This window comes from Cervus canadensis, chromosome 10 (genome assembly GCF_019320065.1).
Source record: "Cervus canadensis isolate Bull #8, Minnesota chromosome 10, ASM1932006v1, whole genome shotgun sequence".
Taxonomy (NCBI): Eukaryota; Metazoa; Chordata; class Mammalia; order Artiodactyla; family Cervidae; genus Cervus; species Cervus canadensis.
In genome coordinates, this window is record NC_057395.1 from 34,189,868 (window position 1) to 34,212,858 (window position 22,991).

General features: G+C 36.5%; 1 protein-coding gene across 1 annotated transcript in view; it reads left to right on the plus strand.

The window, feature by feature from the left end:
* MRC1 (mannose receptor C-type 1) overlaps positions 1–21,874 on the plus strand; it is a 108,725-nt gene extending 86,851 nt beyond the window's left edge. Inside the window, exons 24-30 of the mRNA XM_043479583.1 lie at positions 2,088–2,317; positions 6,595–6,760; positions 11,203–11,352; positions 17,853–17,966; positions 18,521–18,685; positions 19,898–19,939; positions 20,903–21,874. Coding sequence (XP_043335518.1) covers positions 2,088–2,317; positions 6,595–6,760; positions 11,203–11,352; positions 17,853–17,966; positions 18,521–18,685; positions 19,898–19,939; positions 20,903–21,153 — 1,118 coding nt within the window. The 3' untranslated portion in view covers positions 21,154–21,874. The remainder of the gene's footprint in view (positions 1–2,087; positions 2,318–6,594; positions 6,761–11,202; positions 11,353–17,852; positions 17,967–18,520; positions 18,686–19,897; positions 19,940–20,902) is intronic.
* The last annotated feature ends 1,117 nt before the right edge of the window (positions 21,875–22,991 follow it).

Genomic DNA, 22,991 nt, shown 5'->3' on the forward strand with positions numbered 1-22,991 from the left:
AAGGAAATACTAAACTATTGAGGTGATTAAATTCTGAGTAATTTTTTCTAATTTTTATGCTTTTCTATATTTTCTAAAACTTTAGCAAAGAACATGTGTTCAGCATTTTTTTCAAACACTGTTGCTCTCAAAAATTCCGTGACGGTCCAATGGTTAGGACTCTGGGCTTCTATGGCAGGGGGCACAGCTTCCATCCCTGGTTGGGTAACTAAGATCCTTTAAGCCACATGGTATGACCTTAAAAAATTTAAATAAAATAAATAAAGATAAAATAGTGTTTTTATTCATATGAATATATTTGAATAAAAATGAATGTATTCATGTAAATATATAAAGATATAGAAATAAAGACATGAATGAATACATATGAATATATGAATTAAAAAACACTTAGACAAACCATAACACATGTTCCTTGATGAAATTTTAGAAAATACAGAAAAGTATAAAAAGAAAAAATTACCCATAATCTTAGCACCTGAAAATACCTCTCAAAAATTTAGTTTTTCCTTGCAATTTTTTCTATGAATGTTTTAATAAATAAGCTAATTAGATAAGGGAGCTAATTTCCTGGCTGCATATAGCCTTTAATAAAGCTTTTTAAAGTGTTATCTTAAGCTTCATTTGTCACTTTTAGCAGACCAAAGCTGTTCCACTGATACTGAGACAAACCCAGTTCTCCCCAAGCTGGGAAAGATAGGGCTTGACTTCCTGCTGGCTGTGACATGTAAGGATCCTGGGCCGGGGCTCTTGGGTTAATGCTACTGTACAAACACACGGTGGCAGCAACAGCAGAAGAAAGGGGAGGTTGCCCTCCCTGTTTGCTGAATCAAAATTGCTGCCTTTGAGTCATCAAAGGAAAGTTTGGCATTCGTGGGGTGACAGAACAAGGCACGTGGTGGGTTGGGTTGGTATACAGTGGAACAGCTCAGAGAATTGGCCAAGACAACATTGGTAGGCAAGGATATGTGGAGCCCTAGACCAGGGTTGGCAACCTTTTCCTGTAAGAGACAGATTATAAATATTGCAGGCTTTGCTGTCCATAAAGTTTCTGTTGCAGTGACTCAACTCTGCTGTGATCATGGGTGATCATAGTCCATAAACAAGTGAGTGCAGCTGAGTTCCACTGAAACCTTATTTATGTGCCCAAATTTGAATTTCATGTAATGTTTACATGTCACAAAATACTGTTCTTTGGTTTCTTTCCCCAACCATTTAAAAAACTCATGGGCTATAAAGACAGACAACAGGCCAGATTCCACCCTCTGGCTGTTACTCAGTGACCTCTGTTCTGCTCTTGGGCATCCACTAAGGCACACAGAAACAAGATTTTTTTGGGTCTTGATCAAAGTCTGGGTGGGTCTAGAGTAGTTATTAGAAACGCACTCTAAGAGATTGAGGAGGAAAGATCAGAAAGCTAGAGTGACTCTTAACTTGCAAAGGCTGCAGTTTGGATAAGGCATGGAGATAAGATGTTCTTACTCATCATAAGAATAAAGCTTGATCCTGACATCAAGGTTAAATGAACTGGCAACTGTTATATGGCTTCACTCCAGGGCATAAGCCAATCTCTTGAAGGTACATGAATCACTGCTGAAGTCACACAGATGAAGTCAAATAGATATAAATGCAAATTCCATGGGTAGAATGGAACAGAATGAGGGAGTGGAAGGAGAAGAAGACTGTTCTGGACCTTAATATTTAACCAAGGTGGAAAAAAAAAAGATTGGTATTGACAGGTTGATAGACATCCTATAATTTGTGGGTTTAAACTGTGGCATTTCTTTCATTCAAACCCTAGATCTCATTTATATTTATAAGTCTTTTCAGTTGTATAGTTTATAAACTTGATCATGTATTTCTCTTATTCTAAATAGAGTTTAGAAATTACTTCAATCAGGCATACTGATTGAAAAACAGAACTTTGTGTTCTCATTTGAAATGGCACATGAAAACGTGTTTAACACTCCAATGGTTTGAATTTGGGTTATTTAGATTCTTTTTAGGATGCATGAAATATAGAAGTCATGTGCTGATGGCACTTAAGTTGTGTTTAGTGTTAATGAAAATATTTCTTTTTATTCCAGACCCTTCCTTGCCGAGTTCTCCAACAGTTCCAACAGATGGTTTTATTAAATTTGGTGAAAGTAGCTATTCGCTTGTGAAATTAAAGCTGCAGTGGGATGAAGCTGATGATTATTGCAAGCTGCACACTTCCCACATTGCTAGCATTCTAGATGCTTATAGTAATGCTTTTGCCTGGATGCATATGCAGACACTGAATGAACCTGTATGGATTGCCCTCAACAGTAACTTGGTAAGATGCTAGAAACATGTGTGACTTGACATGATTGATAAATGATAATTGAATCTGATTCTCCTGTTCATTCTGTTGAATACTTATTATGTGAGAGAAACTGCTACCTAGAGCCTAATAAACAGAGTGAAGTAAATCAGAAAGAGAAAAATAGTGTATATTAATGCATACATATGGAATCTAGAAAAATGATACTGATAAACCTGTTGGCATGGCAGGAATAGAGATGCAGACATAGAGAAGGGACTTGTGGATACAGTGCGGGGAAGGAGAGGGTGGGACAAATCGAGAGAGTAGCATTGACATATATACACTCCCATGTGTAAAACAGATAGCTATTGGGAAGTTACTGTCTAGCCCAGGAAGCTCAGCCAGGTGCTCCATGACAACCCAGAGGGGCAGAGTGCGAGGGAAGCTTGAGGGGAGGGGATTTATGAATACTTGTAGCTGATTCATGCTGTTGTATGGCAGAAACCAACATAATATTGTAAAGCAATTATCCTCCAGTTAAAAATACTTTTTTTTTTTCATTTATTTTTATTAGTTGGAGGCTAATTACTTTACAATATTGTAGTGGTTTTTGCCATACATTGACATTAATCAGCCATGGATTTACATGTGTTCCCCATCCCGATCCCCCCTCCCACGTTCCTCCCCATCCCTTCCCTCTGGGTCTTCCCAGTGCACCAGCCCCGAGCACTTGTCTCATGCATCCCACCTGGGCTGGTGATCCGTTTCACCCTTGATAGTATACTTGTTTCAATGCTGTTCTCTCAGAACATCCCACCCTCGCCTTCTCCCACAGAGACCAAAAGTCTGTTCTGTACATCTGTGTCTCTTTTTCTGTTTTGCATATAGGATTATCATTACCATCTTTCTAAATTCCATATATATATGTTAGTATACTGTAATGGTCTTTATCTTTCTGGCTTACTTCACTTTGTATAATGGGCTCCAGTTTCATCCATCTCATTAGAACTGATTCAAATGAATTCTTTTTAATGGCTGAGTAATATTCCATTGTGTATATGTACCACAGCTTCCTTATCCATTCGTCTGCTGATGGGCATCTAGGTTGCTTCCGTGTCCTGGCTATTATAAACAGTGCTGCGATGATCATTGGGGTACATGTGTCTCTTTCAGATCTGGTTTCCTTGGTGTGTATGCCCAGGAGTGGGATTGCTGGGTCATATGGCAGTTCAATTTCCAGTTTTTTAAGGAATCTCTACACTGTTCTCCATAGTGGCTGTACTAGTTTGCATTCCCACCAACAGTGTAAGAGGGTTCCCTTTTCTCCACACCCTCTCCAGCATTTATTGCTTGTAGACTTTTGGATAGCAGCCATCCTGACTGGCGTGTAACGGTACCTCATTGTGGTTTTGATTTGCATTTCTCTGATAATGAGTGATGTTGAGCATCTTTTCATGTGTTTGTTAGCCATCTATATGTCTTCTTTGGAGAAATGTCTGTTTAGTTCTTTGGCCCATTTTAAAAAGAAAAAAAGAAAGAAAATGATACTAACATATATGAGACCCAGTTTTTCTACCGCATGGTACCTTTGAGGATCTGGCAAGTTAGTGATGTTTGTCCGAAATCAAACTAAGACTTATCCAACTGATATTAACTCTCAGATTGCTTTTGAATATTAAAGTTAGATTCTGCATCTATTCGGTTTCATGTATTAACTTAAGTCTTTTTAGTGTCATGATTACAACTATGTCTTAGGAGTTAAGAAAACATCAGAGGCATAGCTCCTGGGAAGTGAGGGGTTCTCCCTTTTTTTTTGTGGGAAGTCATTCTAGAGTTGTCATCCTTTCTGAAGTTGTGCAGCTTCTATTCATATGGGATAATTTTCATTGCAGTCAGTTCTCTGGATTCTATAACACAAAAAGAAGGTTGGCAGAGGATGGGGTAGAATGAGGGATGAGGGTCAGAACTAAGAGTGGTGCTGGAGGTGCCAAAATTTCCCTAAAATGAGTCTTCTCTGACACCACGAGATCCATCTCTCCTCCACCCATGCGTCTCTCCATTTAACTAGTCAATCAATAAACTTTCTAGTACAGTAAAAGGAGGTGTCAATAAGTAATTAAGAGATAATACAAGTGTCAAAAAGGGATATAGACAAAGTGCTGTGACCTGAGAGAAAAAGGATCATTTGTGCCAGGGGAGAAGACCAAGAGAGCTTCTCAGAGAAAATCAAACTTTACAGATATAGTCTAGGATGGTGGAATGTAAGGAAGGAGTACCAAGAAGAGAGAAAAGGATAGAAGGGGATAAAACTGGAAAGCAGACTGGTGTCAGACTTTATAGGACTTATTCTACCTGGATGCAGAGATGGAAATTTACACATCATGCAATGACTATTTCTTGAGTTAGGGTGTGTGTAGTGAACATTTAAAAGTAGGTAGCTTCATGGAGTCCAAAAGTCTATTCTATACATCTGTCTCTCTTTTTCTGTCTTGCATATAGGGTTATTGTTACCATCTTTCTAGATTCCATATATATGCGTTAGTATACTATATTGGTGTTTATCTTTCTGGCTTACTTCACTCTGTATAATGGGCTCCAGTTTCATCCGTCTCATTAGAACTGATTCAAATGAATTCTTTTTAACGGCTGAGTAATATTCCATGGTGTATATGTACCACAGCTTCCTTATCCATTTGTCTGCTGATGGGCATCTAGGTTGCTTCCGTGTCCTGGCAATTATAAACAGTGCTGCGATGAACATTGGGGTGCACGTGTCTCTTTCAGTTCTGGTTTCCTCGGTGTGTATGCCCAGGAGTTTCAGATGATCTTATTTACAAAGCAGAAATAGAGACATAGAGGTAGAGAATAAACATATGGCCCCTAAGGGGGAAAGAGAGGGGTGGGATGAATTGGAAGATTGGAGTTGACATAGATACACTATTGATACTATGTATACAATAGGTAACTAATGAGAAACTACTGTATAGCACAGGAAACTACTCAATGCTCCACAGTGATCTAAGTGGGAAGGAAATCCAAAAAAGAGGGGCTATATGTGTACATACAGCTGATTCACTTTGCTGTAGAGTAGAAACTTAACACATTGTAAAATGACTCTACTCCAATAAATAAATAAATAAAATGCAGGAAAAAAAATCCAAGTAGTTCCACAATGATTTCTGTGTTTAAACTTAAGCACGACATTTTTACATCTATGTTGAATCTATTTTTAGTAACTGATTTGCTTACTAATTCATATATTTTCTCCTCACAGCTGTGGTTGCAAGGCTCTTAAGAGTTTGAAATAGGGATTTATTTATTGTTAGTTTAAATAGCTTTCCATTTTACCAACATTTATAACTAAAACAATACTGTTGTATTTATTATATCTATGGAGTTAATGATTATCTAATTATTTGATTAAACATGGTATAATACTACAAAATTTTAACTTGCAATGCCATATGCTTTTGCTTTTGTCATTAAATCTTTGGTAATTGCATTGGTAAATTAAATAATGCAGTTAGAAAGCGATAACTGTTAGAATGGTTTAAAAATGTACCTATCTCTGACTGAAGTTATCTGCATCTGTAAAATGTAGGCTTTACCTGTAAAATCTCTTTTAGACTGTTAAAAAGATATCATTGATAAGAAAATTTTTGATGTTAACAATTAATTTGTATGTGACTATAAATTTGTTTAACTAAATAAGAATTTGAGTATGCAAATTGAACAAAACAACTAGCTTTTAAAAATGCAATCATGTTTCCTTATGGTTGAAAGACCACCTAACTGGAAGGCAAGAGACCCAAGCTCCTCTGTTATCCACTCATGTCACCTTGCTCAAGTCATTTGTCATTGGCCCTGTTTTAACAGTCAAACAGTAAGATTAAAAGAGGTACATGTTTCTCTCAAGGGTCCATGAGTTCAATAAAAACCACTTAATCTCTATTATCATTTCAATGATAATATAATAAGAATTTTATTTGTTCTGAGGATAAAATCTCTCTTTTGCACTGAAAGCCTGCAAATAGTTTTCTAGAATAAGACATAGGTTTTTATGTTTTTCAAAATAGCTTCTAATGGTGTCTTCATGAGTATCTTTAAGAAGTAGTTTTCCTCTTAAGAAAGGCTGCATTTCCTGAATTTGAGTTGGTAGAAATAATTTATAATCTTTTTATTCTCAAATGTTGAAGATTCCTTGTCAAATCACAGTCTTAAACATACTTTTTACTCCTCACTGGATTCTTTTGGTATTTTCTAAATGACTCTGGGCTTGATGTTAATGGTTGTTTTTGTTCTTACAGACCAATAATGACTACATTTGGACTGATAAATGGAGGGTGAGGTACACTAATTGGGCTGCTGATGAGCCCAGACTGAAGTCAGCATGTGCTTATATGGATCTTGATGGCTACTGGAAGACAGCACAGTGCAATGAAAGTTTTTATTTTCTCTGCAAAAGATCAGATGGTAATCGAGTACACAAAAACAGTCAAGGGTTTGAAATTTTCTCAATAAGCTAATACAAACCACCGTTGATATTCTTAAATAGTCATATGTTTTGGAGTAACTTAGGGATAAGAGAAAACATATTCCTTCACCTAACCAAAGACTGACTTGGCAATAAACAAATATACATAGGTCTGAGTAACAGAGAGAGAAAATTTCCTTCATTGCTGGAGTTTATTTTTACATATCTAATTTTTTTTTTATTATTTGGGATTATCCTCTGAGTCTATGATATCACAATCCTCAGGAAATTATGATTACTTTTGCTGTTGACAGCAAGCTGTATCAAAATACTTTTATCAGAATGGGTTGCCTCAGGCCAAACAGCTAGCAGGGAAGGAGCACAGCTCCACCTATCAGCAGACAATTGGATTAAAGATTTAAGCAAGGCCCTGCCCTACAGAGCAAGACCCAGTGTTCCCAGCAGCCAGTCTCTCCCCTCAAGAAGCTTGCACAAACCTCTTATCCTCATCTGTCAGAGGAAAGACAGAAGAAGCAAGAACTATAGTCCCACAGCCTCCAGAACAAAAACAGCAGTCACAGAAAGCTAATCAAAATTATCACATTGATTACAGCCTTGTGTAACTCAATGAAGCTTTGAGCCATGGGTAAGGCCACCCAAGTCAGACAGGTCATGAGGGAGAATATGACAAAACAGAGTCCACTGGAATAGGGAATGGCAAGCCATTTCAGTATTTTTGCCTCAAGAATCCCAGGACAGTGTGAAAAGGCAAAAAGATACAACACCAGATGAGCCTGCCAGGTCAGTAGGTGTCCAATATGCTACTGGGGAGGAACAGAGAAATATCTGCAGAGAGAATGAAGAGGTTGGGCCAAAGCAGAAATGATGCCCAGTTTTGGGTATGTCTGATACTGAAAGTAAAATCCAATGCTATAAAGAACAATATTGCATAGGAACCTGGAATATTAGGTCCATGAATAAAGTTAAATTGATGTGGTCAAGCAGGAGATGGCAAGAGTGAACACTGACATTTTAGGAATCAGTGAACTAAAATGGATGGGAAAGGGTGAATTTAACCCAGATGACGGTTATATCTACTACTAAGGGCAAGAGTCCATTAGAAGAAATGGAGTAGTCCTCATATTCAATAAAAGAGTCTGAAATGCAGTACTTAGGGGCAATCTCAAAAACAACAGAATGGTCTTGGTTCATTTTCAAGGCAAGCCATTCAACATTACAGTAATCCAGGTCTATATTCCAACCACTAATGTCAAAGAAGCTGAAGTTGAACGGTTCTGTAAAGACCTACAAGACCTGCTAGAACTAACACCAAAAAAGGACATCCTTTTCATCATAGGGGATTGGAATGAAAAAGTAGGAAGTGAAGAGATACCTGGAGTAACAGGCAAGTTTGGCCTTGGAGTACAAAATGAAGCAGGGCAAAGGCTAACAGAGTTTTGCCAAGAGAATGCACTGGTCATAGGAAATACCTTCTTCCAGCAACACAAGAGATGATTCTACACATGGACATCACCAGATGGTCAATACTGAAATCAGATTGATTATTTTCTTTGCAGCTGAAGATGGATAGCTCTATACAGTCAGCAAAAACAAGACTTGGAGCTGACTGTGGCTCAGATCATGAGGTCCTTATTGCAAAATTCAGCCTTAAATTGAAGAAAGTAGGGAAAACCACTAGACCATTCAGTATGACCTAAATCACATCTTTTATGAGTACACAGTGGAGGTGATAGATTCAAGGGTTTAGATCTGGTAGCCCAGTGCCTAAAGAACTATGGATGGAGATTCATAACATTGTATAGGAGGCAGTGACCAAAACCATCCCCAGGAAAAAGATATCCAAGAAGGCAAAGTGGTTGTCTGAGGAGGGCTTACATAAAGCTGAGAAAAGAAGAGAAGCCAAAGGCAAAGTCGAAAGGGAAAGATATACCCAACTGAATGCAGAGTTCCAGAGAATAGCAAGGAGAGAGATGAAACTTTCTTGAGTGAACAGTGCAAAGAAAGAGGAAATCAGTGGAATGGGAAAGACTAGAGATCTCTTTAAGAAAATTGGAGATACCAAGGGAACATTTCATGCAAAGATGGGCACAGTAAAGGACAGAATAGCAAGGACCTAAGAGAAGCCCTAGTGGCTTAGAGGTTAAAGCGTCTGCCTGCAGTGCAGGAAACCCGGGTTCGATCCCTGAGTCGGGAAGATCCCCTGGAGAAGGAAATGGCAACCCACTCCAGTATTCTTGCCTGGAGAATCCCATGGAGGGAGGAGCCTGGTAGGCTACAGTCCATGGGGTCGCAAAGAATTGGACATGACTGAGCGACTTCACTTTCACTTTCAAGAGAAGCAGAAGAGATTAAGAAGATACAAAAAAGGTCTTAATGACCCAAATAATCATGATGGTGTGGTCACTCACCTAGAGCCAGACATCCTGGAGTGCGAAGTCAAGTGGGCTTAGGAAGCATCACTGTGAACAAAGCTAGTGGTGGTGATGGAATTCCAGCTGAACTTTTTCAAACCCTAAACGATGCTGCTGCTAAAGTGCTGCACTCAATATGCCAGCAAACTTGGAAAACTCAGCAGTGGCCACAGGACTGGAAAAGGTCAGTTTTCATTCTAATTCCAAAGGCAATGCCAAAGACTGTTCAAACTCCCATACAGTTGCACTCATTTCACTTGCTAGCAAGGTAATGCTCAAAATCCTCCAAGTTAGGCTTCAGCAGTATGTGACCCAAGAACTTCCAGATGCTCAAGATGGATTTAGAAAAGGCAGAGGAACCAAAGACCAAATTGTCAACTTTTCTTGGATCATAGAAAAAGCAAGAGAATTCCAGAAAAAAATCTGCTTCATTGACTATGGTAAAGCCTTTGACTCTGTGGGTCAGAATAAACTGTGGAAAATTCTTAAAGAGATGGAAATACCAGACCACCTTACCTGGCTCCCAAGAAGCCTGTATGCAGGTCAAGAATCAACAGTTAGAACTGGACATGGAACAACAGATTGGTTTAGAATTGGGAAAGGAGTGCGCCAAGGTTGTAAATTGTCACTCTGCTTATTTAACTTCTATGCAGAGTACATCATGTGAAACGCTGGGCTGGAGGAAGCACAAGCTGGAATCAAAACTGCTGAAAGAAATACCAACACCTTCAGGTATTCAGATGACACCACTCTAATGGCAGAAAGTGAAGAGGAACTAAAGAGCCTCTTGATGAGGGTGAAAAAGGAGAGTGAAAAAGCTGGTTTAAAACTCAACACTCAAAAAACTAAGATGGTGGCATCCAGTCACATCACTTCATGGCACATAAATAGGGGAAAAGTGGAAATAGTAACAGACTTTATTTTTTTGTGCTCCAACATCAGTGTGAAGAGTGATTGCAGCCATGAAATTAAAAGACACTTGCTCCTTGGAAGAAAAACTATGACCAACCTAGACAGCATATTCAAAAGCAGAGACATTCCTTTGCTGACAAAGGTCCTTATAATCAAAGGTATAGTTTTTCCAGTAGTCACATATGGATGTGAGAGTTGGACCATAAAGAAGGCTGAGCACCAACGAGCTGATGCTTTCAAGCTGTGGTGCTGGAGAAGACTTGAGGGTTCCTTGGACAACAAGGAGATCAAACCAGTCAGTCCTAAAGGAAATCAAAACCAAATACTCATTCAAGGACTGATGATGAAGCTGAAGCTCCAAATCATAGGCCCCCTGATGCAAAGAGAGGACTCATTGGAAAAGACCCTGATGCTGGGAAAGATTGAGGCTGAGAGGAAAAGGAAACAGCAGAGAATGAGATGGTTGGATGGCATCACCGACTCCATGGACTTGAGTTTGAGCAAACACTGGGAGATAGGGAAGGACAGGAAACCTGGTGTGCTGCAGTCCATGGAGTCACAAAGAGTTGGATGTGAGTTAGTGACTGAACAACAATGCAGATTCATTGCAGTCAGTGATAATCCAGTGATACAGTCTTAACATACAGTTGAATTGGACAGTGATAAAGTCCTAGAATTCTACCTATAACACTTAGTTATAAGTGTCAGTCACAGCTAAGATGGTTTTATAGGGGCAAGGATCCTAGAAAATGAAGAGTATCCAGAAGGAAGACTCACTTTGCAAATTATTTTTGGGTGATCTCTTTGGGGAACTTACTAACATCTTTGTAGGTATCTGTAGATCTATATTCTTAATTATGAACATGGTTGATTGCCATTGTACCACAATACCTTCTATTTAAATATTTTAAAAATAAAATAATGATAAAGTAAAAAAGAAATCTCAGTAATAGAAATGGTAGATCTAAATGATTTCCATTAGGGCTTTTTAAAAAAAAATAACAGATGATGAAAAAAATTTTAAATCTTAATATTTTATTCTGTGTACTACAGAAGCTTCAGATCTTACTTTGTTTTAAATATCTTTTTATTAATAGAAATCCCTGCCACTGAACCCCCGCAGCTGCCTGGTAGATGCCCTGAGACAGAGCACTCAGCATGGATTCCTTTCCATGGTCACTGCTACTATATTGAATCTTCATATACAAGGAACTGGGGCCAGGCTTCTCTGGAATGTCTTCGAATGGGTAAGTGCCACATTTACTGTCAGAAAATTCCACGATCATATACTCTAGATTACCATGATAATAGTAGCCCCGTATGTTAAAACCTAAGGAATTGTAGGAATATCTTTCCTTTTTGTCTTAATAATTCATATTGTAACAGAAATGTTAACATCATGCCACCTAAATGCAATTTCTAACATTATAGCCTCAAAAGATTAAAGAATTCTGGTGTGGAAAGCAATGATTTGCTGAAGAATTCTTTCTTACTTTCTGCCCTAATATTTTAAATCACTGGGATTATAATTCAGACTGTTGGAGTCAGCTTTTGTCACTAATCAGCTCAGGCTTCACAAGTGCATAGGAACCATTTTGCTTTGCCATGAATAGAAAAGCATTTAGATCTAGTTATCTTATTAGTGAATAAATATAAAAGAAAATTCAAGTAGACCTGACAAAAATGGAAAGTTTCCCTTCTGATATAAAATTATCAAATAAAGTGAACTTTTCAGGGTACATTAATAAATTTACTTACTTTAATCCCAATAAGTATTTTACTGAATTATTTTGTTACTGAAGTTTGTTTATGCCCTAAGTCAGGGCTCTTTTTTCAACAGTGGTGAGCAAGAGTTACATTCTCATATTCTTCTTGTTCATTCAAAAGTCAGCCTGGAGTTTTTACTACTTCTTTTTGCTTTTATGTTTAATTTTTTCTTCAGTTTTATTGAGGTGTAGTGGACACAAAACTATAATACAATTAAGGTATACAAGGTGATGATTTGATACATGTTTTGGTGGGAAAGGATTCCTACTGTCCAGTTAACACAACCATCATATCACATATTTACTTTTCTTCCTTTTTTGGTAAGAATACTTGAGTTCTAATCTCTTATATCATACAGTATTAACTATAGTCACTATATTATACAGATCCCAAGACCTTATTTATCATAAAACTGAAGGTCTGTACCCTGTTTCTCCCACACCCCAAGCCCCTCACAACCACTATTCTACTCTCTGTTTCTATGAGTTTGACTTTTATTTAATTCCACATGTAAGTAATACCATATAGTACTTGTTTGTCTCTGGCTTACTTCCTTAAAATAATGCCCACCAGGTTCATCCATGCTGCTGCAAATGGCAGGATTTCCTTCTTTTTTTAAGACTGAATAATATTCCATTGTATACACATACTGCCTTTTCTTAACCATTCATCTGTTGATGGACATTTAGGTCGTTTCCACATCTTGGCTATTGTTAATAGTGCCACAGTAAACATGTAGTGTGGATATCTTTTCAAGATGCTGATTTCATTTCCTTTGGATATATACTGAGAAGTGGGGGGAGTGCTGAGAGTTGTATTTTTAGTTTTTTGAGGAACCTCCATGTTGTTCCAATTTATATTCACACTAACTGGGTTTTCTCTTCTCCTCATCCTCTCCAGCACTTGTTATCTCTTATCTTTTGAATAATAGCTAGCCTAAGCAAGTGTGGCGGTGATGGCTCATTGTGGTTTTGATTTGTATTTCCCTGATGATTAGTGATGTTGCATACCTTTTCATGTACTTTTTAGTCATTTGAAAGTCTCCTATGGAAAAAAATGTTTATTCATGTTCTAAGCCCATTTTAAAAACTGAGTTATTTGGTTTTTGCCATTGAGCTGCTTAAGTTGTATATTTTACATATTAAACCTCTATTAGGACATGTGGTTTGCAAAATTTTTTTAATTTTGCTGATGGTTTCCTTTGCTATACAGAAGCGTTTTAGGTTGGTGTTATGCCATTTGTTTATTTTTGGTTTTTTTTTTTTTGTCTTTGCTGTTAGTGTCATATACAAAAAAATCATCAACAAGGTTAATGTCAAGGAGCATATTGCCTATATTTTATTCTATGATTTCAGGTCTTACATCCAAGTCTTTCATAGTTTTGAGTTGATTTTCCTGTGCAGTGTTAGTAGTGGTCCAGTATTATTCTATTTCATTTGGCTGTCAGTTTTCTCAATACTACTTGCATGGAATAATTTTTTTTTAATCCCTTCACTTTAAGCCTATGTATGTCCTAAAGTTGAAATGCATTTCTTTTAGACAGCATATAGTTGGGTCTTTTTCTTTTTTTTCCTCTTCTTTTTCAATCTACTAGGCAACTCTGTGTTTTTTGATTGGAGAATTTAGTCCATTTACATTTCCAGCAATTATTGGTAGGCATGGGCTTAATATTGCCATTTTCTTAATTGTGTCTGTCTTGACCTTCCTTTTTTCCTTTCTTCCTCTGTTCATTTCCTTTGTGATTCAGTGGTTCCATAATATGCTTAGATTTGTTTCCTTTTGTATATGTACTATAGGTTTTGTTATGTGGTTATTATGAAGCTCATATGAAATATCTTATAGTAGTGTATTTAAAGCTGGTAACAACTTAACTTTGAATGTATGCAACACTCTATGTTTCTACACTCCCCCCACCTTTTATATTTTTGATGTCACCATTTATGTATTTTTATATTGTGTATACATTAACAAATTATTGTATTTATAGTTATTTTTAATACTTTGTATTTTAACCTTTATACTAGAATTACAGATGATTTACCTACCACCACTATATCAGAATATTCTGGATTTTCCTACATATTTACCTTAACCATTGAGTTTTATATTTTCAAATATTTTCATATTATTAATTAGAGTCCTTTCACTTTAACTTGAAGGATTCCCTTTGACATTTCTTATAAAGTGAAAGTTGTTCAGTTGTGTCCAACCCTTTGCAACCCCATGGACTATACAGTCCATGGATTCTCCAAGCCAAAATACTGGAGTGGGTAGCCTTTCCCTTCTCCAGGGGATCTTCCCAACCCAGGGTTCAACCCAGGTCTCCTGCATTGCAGGCAGATTCTTTACCAGCTGAGCCACAAGGGAAGCCCAAGAATAGTGGAGTGGGTATCCTATCCCTTTTCTAGTGGATCTTTCCACCCGGGGAATTGAACCAGGGTCTCCTGCATTGCAAGTGGATTCTTTTACCAACTGAGCTATCAGGGAAAAAATAAAGCTATCAGGGAAAATATCTATTGGTGATGACCTCTTTCCAGTTTTATTTGTCTGGAAAACTTTTAATCTCTCATTTAATTCTGAATGACAGCTTTTCTAGGTGGGGTATTCTTGGTTTGGAAGCTTTTATCTAGAAGTACTTTAAATGTATCTTCTCACTCCCTCTGGCCAGCAAAGTTCTGCTGGAAAATTTCTTCATTGTCTTGCAGGGGTTGCCTTGTGTGTAACAAGCTGCTTTTGTTTAACTGTTTTTAAGAATCTCTCTTTGTCTTTAGTTTTTGACAATTTAATTGTAATGTGTCTCAGTGTTGGTCTCTTTAGAGTCACTGTACTTGGTACTCCTTACGCCTCCTGGATCTAGATGTCTGTCTCTCTCTCCAAGGTTAGGGCAGTTACCAGCCATTGTGCTGTGCTAACTTGCCTCAGTCGTGCCCGACTCTTTGTGACCCTGTGGACTGTAGCCCACCAGGCTCCTCTGTCCACGGGATCTTCCAGGCAAGAATACAGGCATGGGTTGCCATGCCCTTGTCCTGGGAAGGACCATTGGGAAGCTTTTGGTCCATCATTTCTTCAAGTACTCTTTATGCCTCTTTTTCTCACTCCTCTCCTAGGACTCCCATTATTCAGACTGGATAAGCACAAGCTTGCTGATTATTTCTTTTACTTCATCAAATTAAGTTTTTGGCTTCTCCAGTGAAGTTTTCCTTTCAATTATTATAATGTTTAACTCCCAAATTTTATTTTTAAAATAATTTCTATCTTTTTATTAATAGTCCCTATTCAGTGAGCAATTATTTCATACTTTATTTTAGTTCTTTAGACACTTTTTCCTTTTGGTTCTTTAAACATCTTTAACATAGCTGATTTCAAAAGTCTTTGTCCAGTAAGCCAAAGACGTGACTTTGTTCTGGAAAAATTTGTATTGGCTGCTTCTTTTCTTGGTATGGGTCATATTTTCATGTTTCTTTGAATTTTTTGTAATTTTTATTGAAAAATATGTATTTAAAATAAGAAAATAAGCAACATTGGAAATAAGTTTATTTCCACTCTACAAGGTTTGATTTTGTTGCTATTTCCTTGTTTTGTAATTTTCCTTCATAAATTCTATGAAGTGTGTATTCTTTCTCATGCGTAGTTACTGAATTCTCTACCTAGTTAGTTTAGTGGTCAGCTAGTGATGCGAACATATTTTCTTAGTGCCTAGGACCAATAAGTTTTCTGGGTTTTACTGAGGGGCTCTGTCTGAAGACATGCCTTCAACTTTCATACATGAAGTTTAAAACTCTACCTTAGCCTTCACTTCCTGCTTTTGCAGACCCTCAAGGTCAGCCAGAGGTGAAAATGTGGAGACTTTTCAGATCTTTCATGGGCATGCACATAGTCCAGTGCATGTATACACTCCAATGCATGTCTATGGCCTTCTAGAGTCCCAGGAATAGGTCAGCACTTCTTAAAGTTCCCTGTGGACATTTTACTCCACAGTCTTTCCTGGTAGCTTTTTGGTTAGCTTATTGTTTCCCTAAAATGTTATCACTGCTTCAGGCAGCTATACTGTTAGGTTATTGCCACTGTTAATTTTTGACAATTTTCCCCAAGGAAAATGCTGTTTACATTGGATGAGCTCTGAGTTAGTTCAAATTAAGGCAGGTTCTGCCAAGTGAGGTTTTCCAGGGAACTGTCAGAGATCAAATAATGGAAATTCTTTGAGAATGTGACTTGGAAAGAACCCCAATCCCATTCTGACTTTCCAGTGTCTTCTTGGTTTCTGGTCTTCAGTGTGATTTTGAGGCTTTTGGCTTTTAAGGCAATCACAGAGCTAGGGATGAGGCTATGGGATTAGGACAAGTTAAAACATCCTGAAGCTCACTTTCCTTACTGAGAGTCAATCATTTTTCTTGAATAAATACATCCTGGACTGTTATAAGCTGTTGGTTAACTTTCAGTGTTCTGAAAAAGTTGATTTGAAAAAGATTTAGTGTTCTTATTGCTTTTTTAGGGGAGAGGATTTTCAAGGGTTCTTACTCTGCCATTCATTATGATGTCACTTGAAACCTCCTTTGTTAAATTAAGAAATGTTTTTTTCTTTTATGTTGCTAAGTATTTTTAAAAAAAATTCTTGGCAGTGGATATGTAGAAACTTTGTTTTCAACTGTAGATAACTGATTTCCTGTAAATAAAATGAATGATTCATATTCATCAAAATATATCCCATATATATTGAAATGGTTATCATCTATGAAATATATTTTAAAATAAAATATGAAATGATGCAATGAAAATAGTCAGCAAAGTCCCAGTAATGTGGTATACAGGCATGTGGTTAGATATAGGGCAAGATTCAGATGCCTGGATCATGCCATGACTTTGCCCTCCACTATCATTAAGATCTTGAAAGATCTTACCCTCTGGACTTTTAGATTCCTTATCTGTAAAATGGAGTAACAGTAGTACTAACTTAATAAGATAGTTGTAAAATTTTAGTGAGATCATGTTTGTAAAGTCCAAAGCAAAATGTCTGGTAGAAACAGCTTAAAATATTTTAAGTTGTTATTATTTAAAATTCTATAATTTTACAATAAAATACAGTACTGGCACTGAAGCAATCTTTGACTGGGTATGTTAGATGCTATAGTATCCAAGCAGCCTTTCTGTTTCATGTCTTCTTTTTGTACAGTCCTATACATAACAGCTGGATTAATACTTTTATAGTGCATGCATCAATCTGCTCCCTAAAAATCTAAGTGTTTTTTAATCACCAGATTACCCTAAATACCAGTCTCCTGCCATCTGCAGTGAGACCTAACCCAAGGCTTTTTTCACCCATTGACCAGATTCATCCAGCCAAACTGAGCTATCTGTCAATGCTATTCATTACCCCAATAGATTGCCTTATCTACCTACCTTTCTATCTATTTCATATCTTATTACTATAAACCAAATATGAAGAATTCCGTGCATCTGTGAACCACCTCTATGCTTCCCTGTCTCTTTATTTTTTTTTATTCTTCCTAGTCTCAGAATTATTTTCTATTCTTTCTACTTGAAATCTCATGCTCCCTAATATTTTAAAATTCTGTTTATTGCGTGCTTCCTTTAAATAGCTTCCCCCAGAACAAATCTTCTCCCTGTTTGACATGTCAGTACCTTTTTATATTTATTTTGTTTTCTAATACATTTCTTTATATGCTCAATTCATTCCTTCTTACTGAACCATAACCTTCTTAAGGTAGTCTGTGTTCTACTCATCTTTGTATATCCTGCAGTGAGTTGTCCAGTGCTTGTACACAAATGATGCCTAAAAAAATCACATTTTTAGAATGGAAACAAATTCTTAGAAAACAAATGTTCACTCTTTGAAATTCTTCCCCTTAAGTGGAGATAATGGGATGATTTTTATTGCTCTTGATATCAACATAATCATTATAAAAATGTTTTCAACTACTTAAATATATTCCCATCTTGTTTATTCTTTTGTACTTTGCAGGTTCCTCTCTGGTTACCATTGAAAGTGCTGCTGAATTGAGTTTCCTGTCATATCGAGTTGAGCCACTTCAAAGCAAAACCAATTTTTGGATAGGATTATACAGAAATGTTGAAGGTAATTTTTGCACCATGATTTCTGAATCAGGAATATTTCAAAATGTTGAAATATTTCGAAATATTTCAAACTTGTTTCAAAACAAGTTTTCAGTTCTAGAAAATCTTGCTTTACTTAATGATTAATTTGTGAAGCATTTGAAGATTCAAACTCATAGTTTCATTTGAGATAAGAACTGAATATTTAAGTGACTCACACATCAGGCTATCTTGAAAGTTGCTAAAAGGAATATCCACTGTTGCTAAGTTAAAGAAGTTTTAAAAAAATATTTTCTATCTTTTGCTATTTAAAAAAATTAGGGGAAGGTAACTTTACATATATATACTAATTAGGAATAAATTTTCAACTGAAACTACATGAGAAACATGATTCTCAGTTTCCTTTCCTCTATTAATTAATTATTATTATCTTGCCTATTAAAACTCTTAAGTGTAAATAGCTATTGATTGTGGTATAAAATAACATGCTTAGAAATTTTACATGAATAATTTGAATTTATTTTAAGGGGGATTATTTTTAACTTGTAATTTTTTTTGGCTTCCTCTGATAATCAGGAATGTGGCTGTGGATAAACAACAACCCACTCTCCTTTGTCAACTGGAAAACAGGTGATCCCTCTGGTGAAAGAAATGATTGTGTCACTTTATATGCATCTTCTGGATTATGGAGTAATATTCACTGTTCTTCCTACAAAGGATACATTTGTAAAAGACCAAAAAGTAAGTAAGAATTTGTCCTATGGTACATATATTTCTAGGTTCCCTTTTCTTGAAAATATGAAGATGTTCGGTGTGGAATTATGATGTGATTACAGGTTCCTTATAAACTCTTTCTCTTTATAAGCAAGAAATCCAGTCTGCCATGGTGATCAGTTCTGTCTGTCGCTTTGAGTGAGCACAAAACTTCCTGCTTAATTGAAGTAATGATTTTGGTATATCAATACACATGTGATAAAATATCCATGCACATGGATTTGTGAAGTTGGGAGAAGTTTGGAGATCTAGCCTTATGGCATATGAGAAAAAGAGATAAAATACATACCTTGACCAAACAAGAAGTGGACAGTGGGGAGGAATGAGAATTTTTTAAGAAATAAATCATGTAAGACCAATTAAGTTTCCTCCTGAGATTGAGTGGCAGACCATGTCAGGACAAGGGTTGGGGGAATTAATAGTATTATGTGCCCATGATATGATACTATCCAGACGTTCATAATAGTTTTATGCCGTTCTACTTCACATAGTATCTTTACCGAGAGATAAAATTATATAATAGATTTAAATAAATAAATGAACTAAGTAAAGTAATGCTCCATCCCCAGTAGGTTTTATTATTTTGTTGTTGTTCAGTTGCTAAGCTGTATTTGAGTCCTTGTGACCCCATGGACTGTAGCATGCCAGGCTCCTCTGTCCTCCACTGTCTCCCAGAATTTGCTGAAATTCATTTCCACTGAGTTGGTGATGCTAGTTCTTCATTCTTTGACAACTCTGTTCTAAGATACTGCACCCTTTGGGGCAGTGTTGAATTCTTACTTTATTTTTCATTCAAATGCCTTGTAATATCTTATGCTTCAGTGAGCTATTTTCAAAACCGCTAGCCTAGAATACATTATTTTATGGGTAGATTTTGGTGGTATAAGTGGCTCAAGTACAACTGGGGGTGTTTTTCCTGTTTTCAGATCTTCCAGTGTATTTAAACTCACCGTGCAGCTGTAGGCTGCAGTTATAGGATAGATAGATGGCTAAAATCTGTATATATACATACAGATTTTATCTATCTGTCCATCTATCTGATTATTGTCTATCTATATCATATATCACCATAAATCAAACATGAATAATTTGATGTATTTGTAAACCAAATAATGCTCACTATCTACATGCAATTATCATGGGTCTTTATAACTAATTATTTTGTTCTTTTACAAACAGTTGTTGATGCTGAACCTACGCATACATTAATTACAACAAAAGGTAAGATCATCATGAAATTTTAAGTTCCATGTTAGCAATACATTGATACAGTGTGTTTGTTTTAAAAAACATAATTTTCCCTTCCTACACCCATTGCACTCTCAGTCAAATAGCTTGAGCTACTCTAGCCTTTGTCACTCTTGAATGATGCTCTAGAAAAGCCAATCTTGGAGTCAGGTTGGTGTTTTTATCCTAGGTCTTGTTGTTGTTGAGTCACTCAGTTGTGTCTGACTCTTTGTGACCACATGGGCTGTAGCCTGCCAGGCTCCTCTGTCCATGGGATTCTCCAGGCAAGAACTCTAGGTTTTACTGAGGACACTAATTGCTTCGTTACACTAATTGCCCTATGAGAACCCAGGGAAGAAATTTCTCTTAGGAATCCCTGTGATTTCTTTGTTTTCTTTTTTTAAAGCAATATTTAAAATTTTATTTTTATGGACAGTTTGAGTAAGGAACTGACCTCTTTCACTTATGTTGTTTGCTGCTAAAAAAAAAGTAAAAGTGAGATGTGTGGCTTGCCTGCAGCTCCCTTAACTTCCTACGTGCTATTTGTTAACTAATACTCATGTGTTCAAATTTCCACTATTCATTTTCTTTTTCCCCTAATTTCCCCCCTTGGTTGTTATTATTATCACTGCTTTTACTACTCCATTTATCTTCATATGATGTATGTGTAGGCAGCCTTCAATTATTTTTAAAAGGTATAAATATTTAAAAATATCATACTAGCATACTGCTGCATAGATACATGAAATACTCTTGCAACTGAATAGTCATCTGGACATTTGAATTAATCATTCATGGAATTCTATATTCATGTCCTGAATTTCTGTTTGGCAAATGTCACTGGACAGGAAATTCATGCATTTTAGTTTTTCTAAGACAGTTGTACTGTTCTCCATGGCATTCTACTCTCTGCCTCTCCCCACTTACCTTTTTTCTAATGTATTTACTTATTTATAGCTGATCCAAGGAAGATGGAACCTTCTAAACCGTCTTCCAGTGCGACAGGAGTAGTAGTCATCGTGGTCCTCCTAATTATTATGGGAGCTGGCTTCGCTGTGTACTTCTTTTATAAGAAAAGACGTGTACATTTGCCTCGAGAGGACACTTTTGAGAACACTCTGTATTTTAACAGTGGATCAAGTCCAGGAACTAATGATACGAAAGATCTCATGGGCAACATTGAACAGAATGAACATGCAGCCATCTAGTATCATGGTATGATTTAGGTATATTTGAATTTCATAAAATTATAACTAAAATGGTAAGGTCTTTTGTTTTGTTCAATGTGATTATTTCCTTTCAAATTATAGTAGTACTGTATTATGCTGGTCTGTCTTTTCCTTTGCCGAGTGAAAGAAGTAAGTGCTCCCTTTTTAGCCTGGCAAGATATTTTCACAAAAGAGGGATAATGACATTGACTACTATGTTTAAAAAGGTCTTAGGTGAATATACAGCATTGGTGTAAAACTTGTGTCAACTGCATTCAGATTACAGGAACCTCAGAAACCAGCTAAGCGTCCTGAAATCATTTAAGGAGATTCCAAAGACTTGTTACCCATGAAATGGCTATTTGGTAATTAGAAGACCATTTTAAAAGTCAAGTACATATAGCCTCAGGTGACACAAAAATTTAGTCACCTTTTTCCTTATACCCATCTTGATTTTTTTACTTCCAGTTATTCAGAATTGTATTTGTACATGTGCAGAAAGAAAAAGGCAGCTGAGAATCTTGTCTGCCCCAAGCAAGATTTCCAGGCTGAACATTACAGATGTGTTCTTTGTCCTATTTTATGTATATCAGGAATGCAAAGATTTGAAATAAAAATGTAAATTTGCATAACTGGATGTACTTAGATAATGTGAAATAAACATCAAAGACAAGGTGTATTTTTAATAAATTTGTATTTTGGTGATCTTGGTAAGTTTAAATTTTCTTTTAACTGTGATTTATTTATCCATTTACTTTACCTTTTACTTGGAAAATTAATGATATCAGTAGAGGAATTTTTAAAATTAAGCTCTTAATGTATTTGGAAAATATAGATTGCTAAAACACTGTGCATAAAATTAACTTTTTGCTGTAATAATAACTTGGCGTATTTCCCTGGATCTCTCCCCTGTAACAGTGACTGATCTCAGAATGCAACAGTTGAAGGCACTGTTATTGGGAATTAGGTCTCTAAGTATCTTTTCCTCACTTTAACAATTCCTTTTTGCTCAGAAACTTTTCCTCAGATGAAGCTTTGTGTACACTGTAAAATATATCAGAGGTGTCGCATCTACCCCAGTATTATATTTCCAACTCATCCTTGCCTTTCCCAAGGGGTTACTTACGAGCAGAAGTTCCTTACCTGAAGTCCCTAAACAGGGATCCTTAAATGGCATTAAGGGGTCTACGAAGACCCTCACATTGTTTGCAAAATGTTGTCTCTATTTGTGTTTATTTCCCCTTCTTTTTCTGGGAAGAAAATAGCTAGATTTTCAAGAAAGTCCACAACTCACAAAAGACTAAAGGGACTTACCTAGTGGTTCAGTGGTTAAGACTTTGAGCTCCTAATGCAGGGGGCCCAAGTTTGATCCCTGGTCAGGAAACCAGATCTTGCATGGTGAAACTAAAGGTACCGTGTGCTGCAGCCAAAAAAAAAAAAAGAGAGAGAGAGAGAGAGACTAAGAAGCAGCGTATTGGTTAGGAGGTAAGATGGAGTTTGCAATACCCCAACTTAATGGGGTTGCAAGAGGTGGGCAATTGTGAGAACGCTTTCTGGGAACAAACAACTTTCTCTCATTCCTCAGACAGTAGAAAACAAATTGCTTTTATTTTCTTGGTAAGAACAATGCATATTCCATTTGAGGATGTTCTAATGAAAACAATGGCTACAGTGTCATAGCAGTGTGTGGTTAATTATACTGAAAAAAATTTGTATATGTATTTTTTTTCTTTCAAGATACAAGAGAGAATTAGAAATATGGAAGAGGAGAAATATAAGAGTGAACATGATTTACAAATTCTTTACACAAGTCATTTTCTTTAGAACTCAGAGCTACA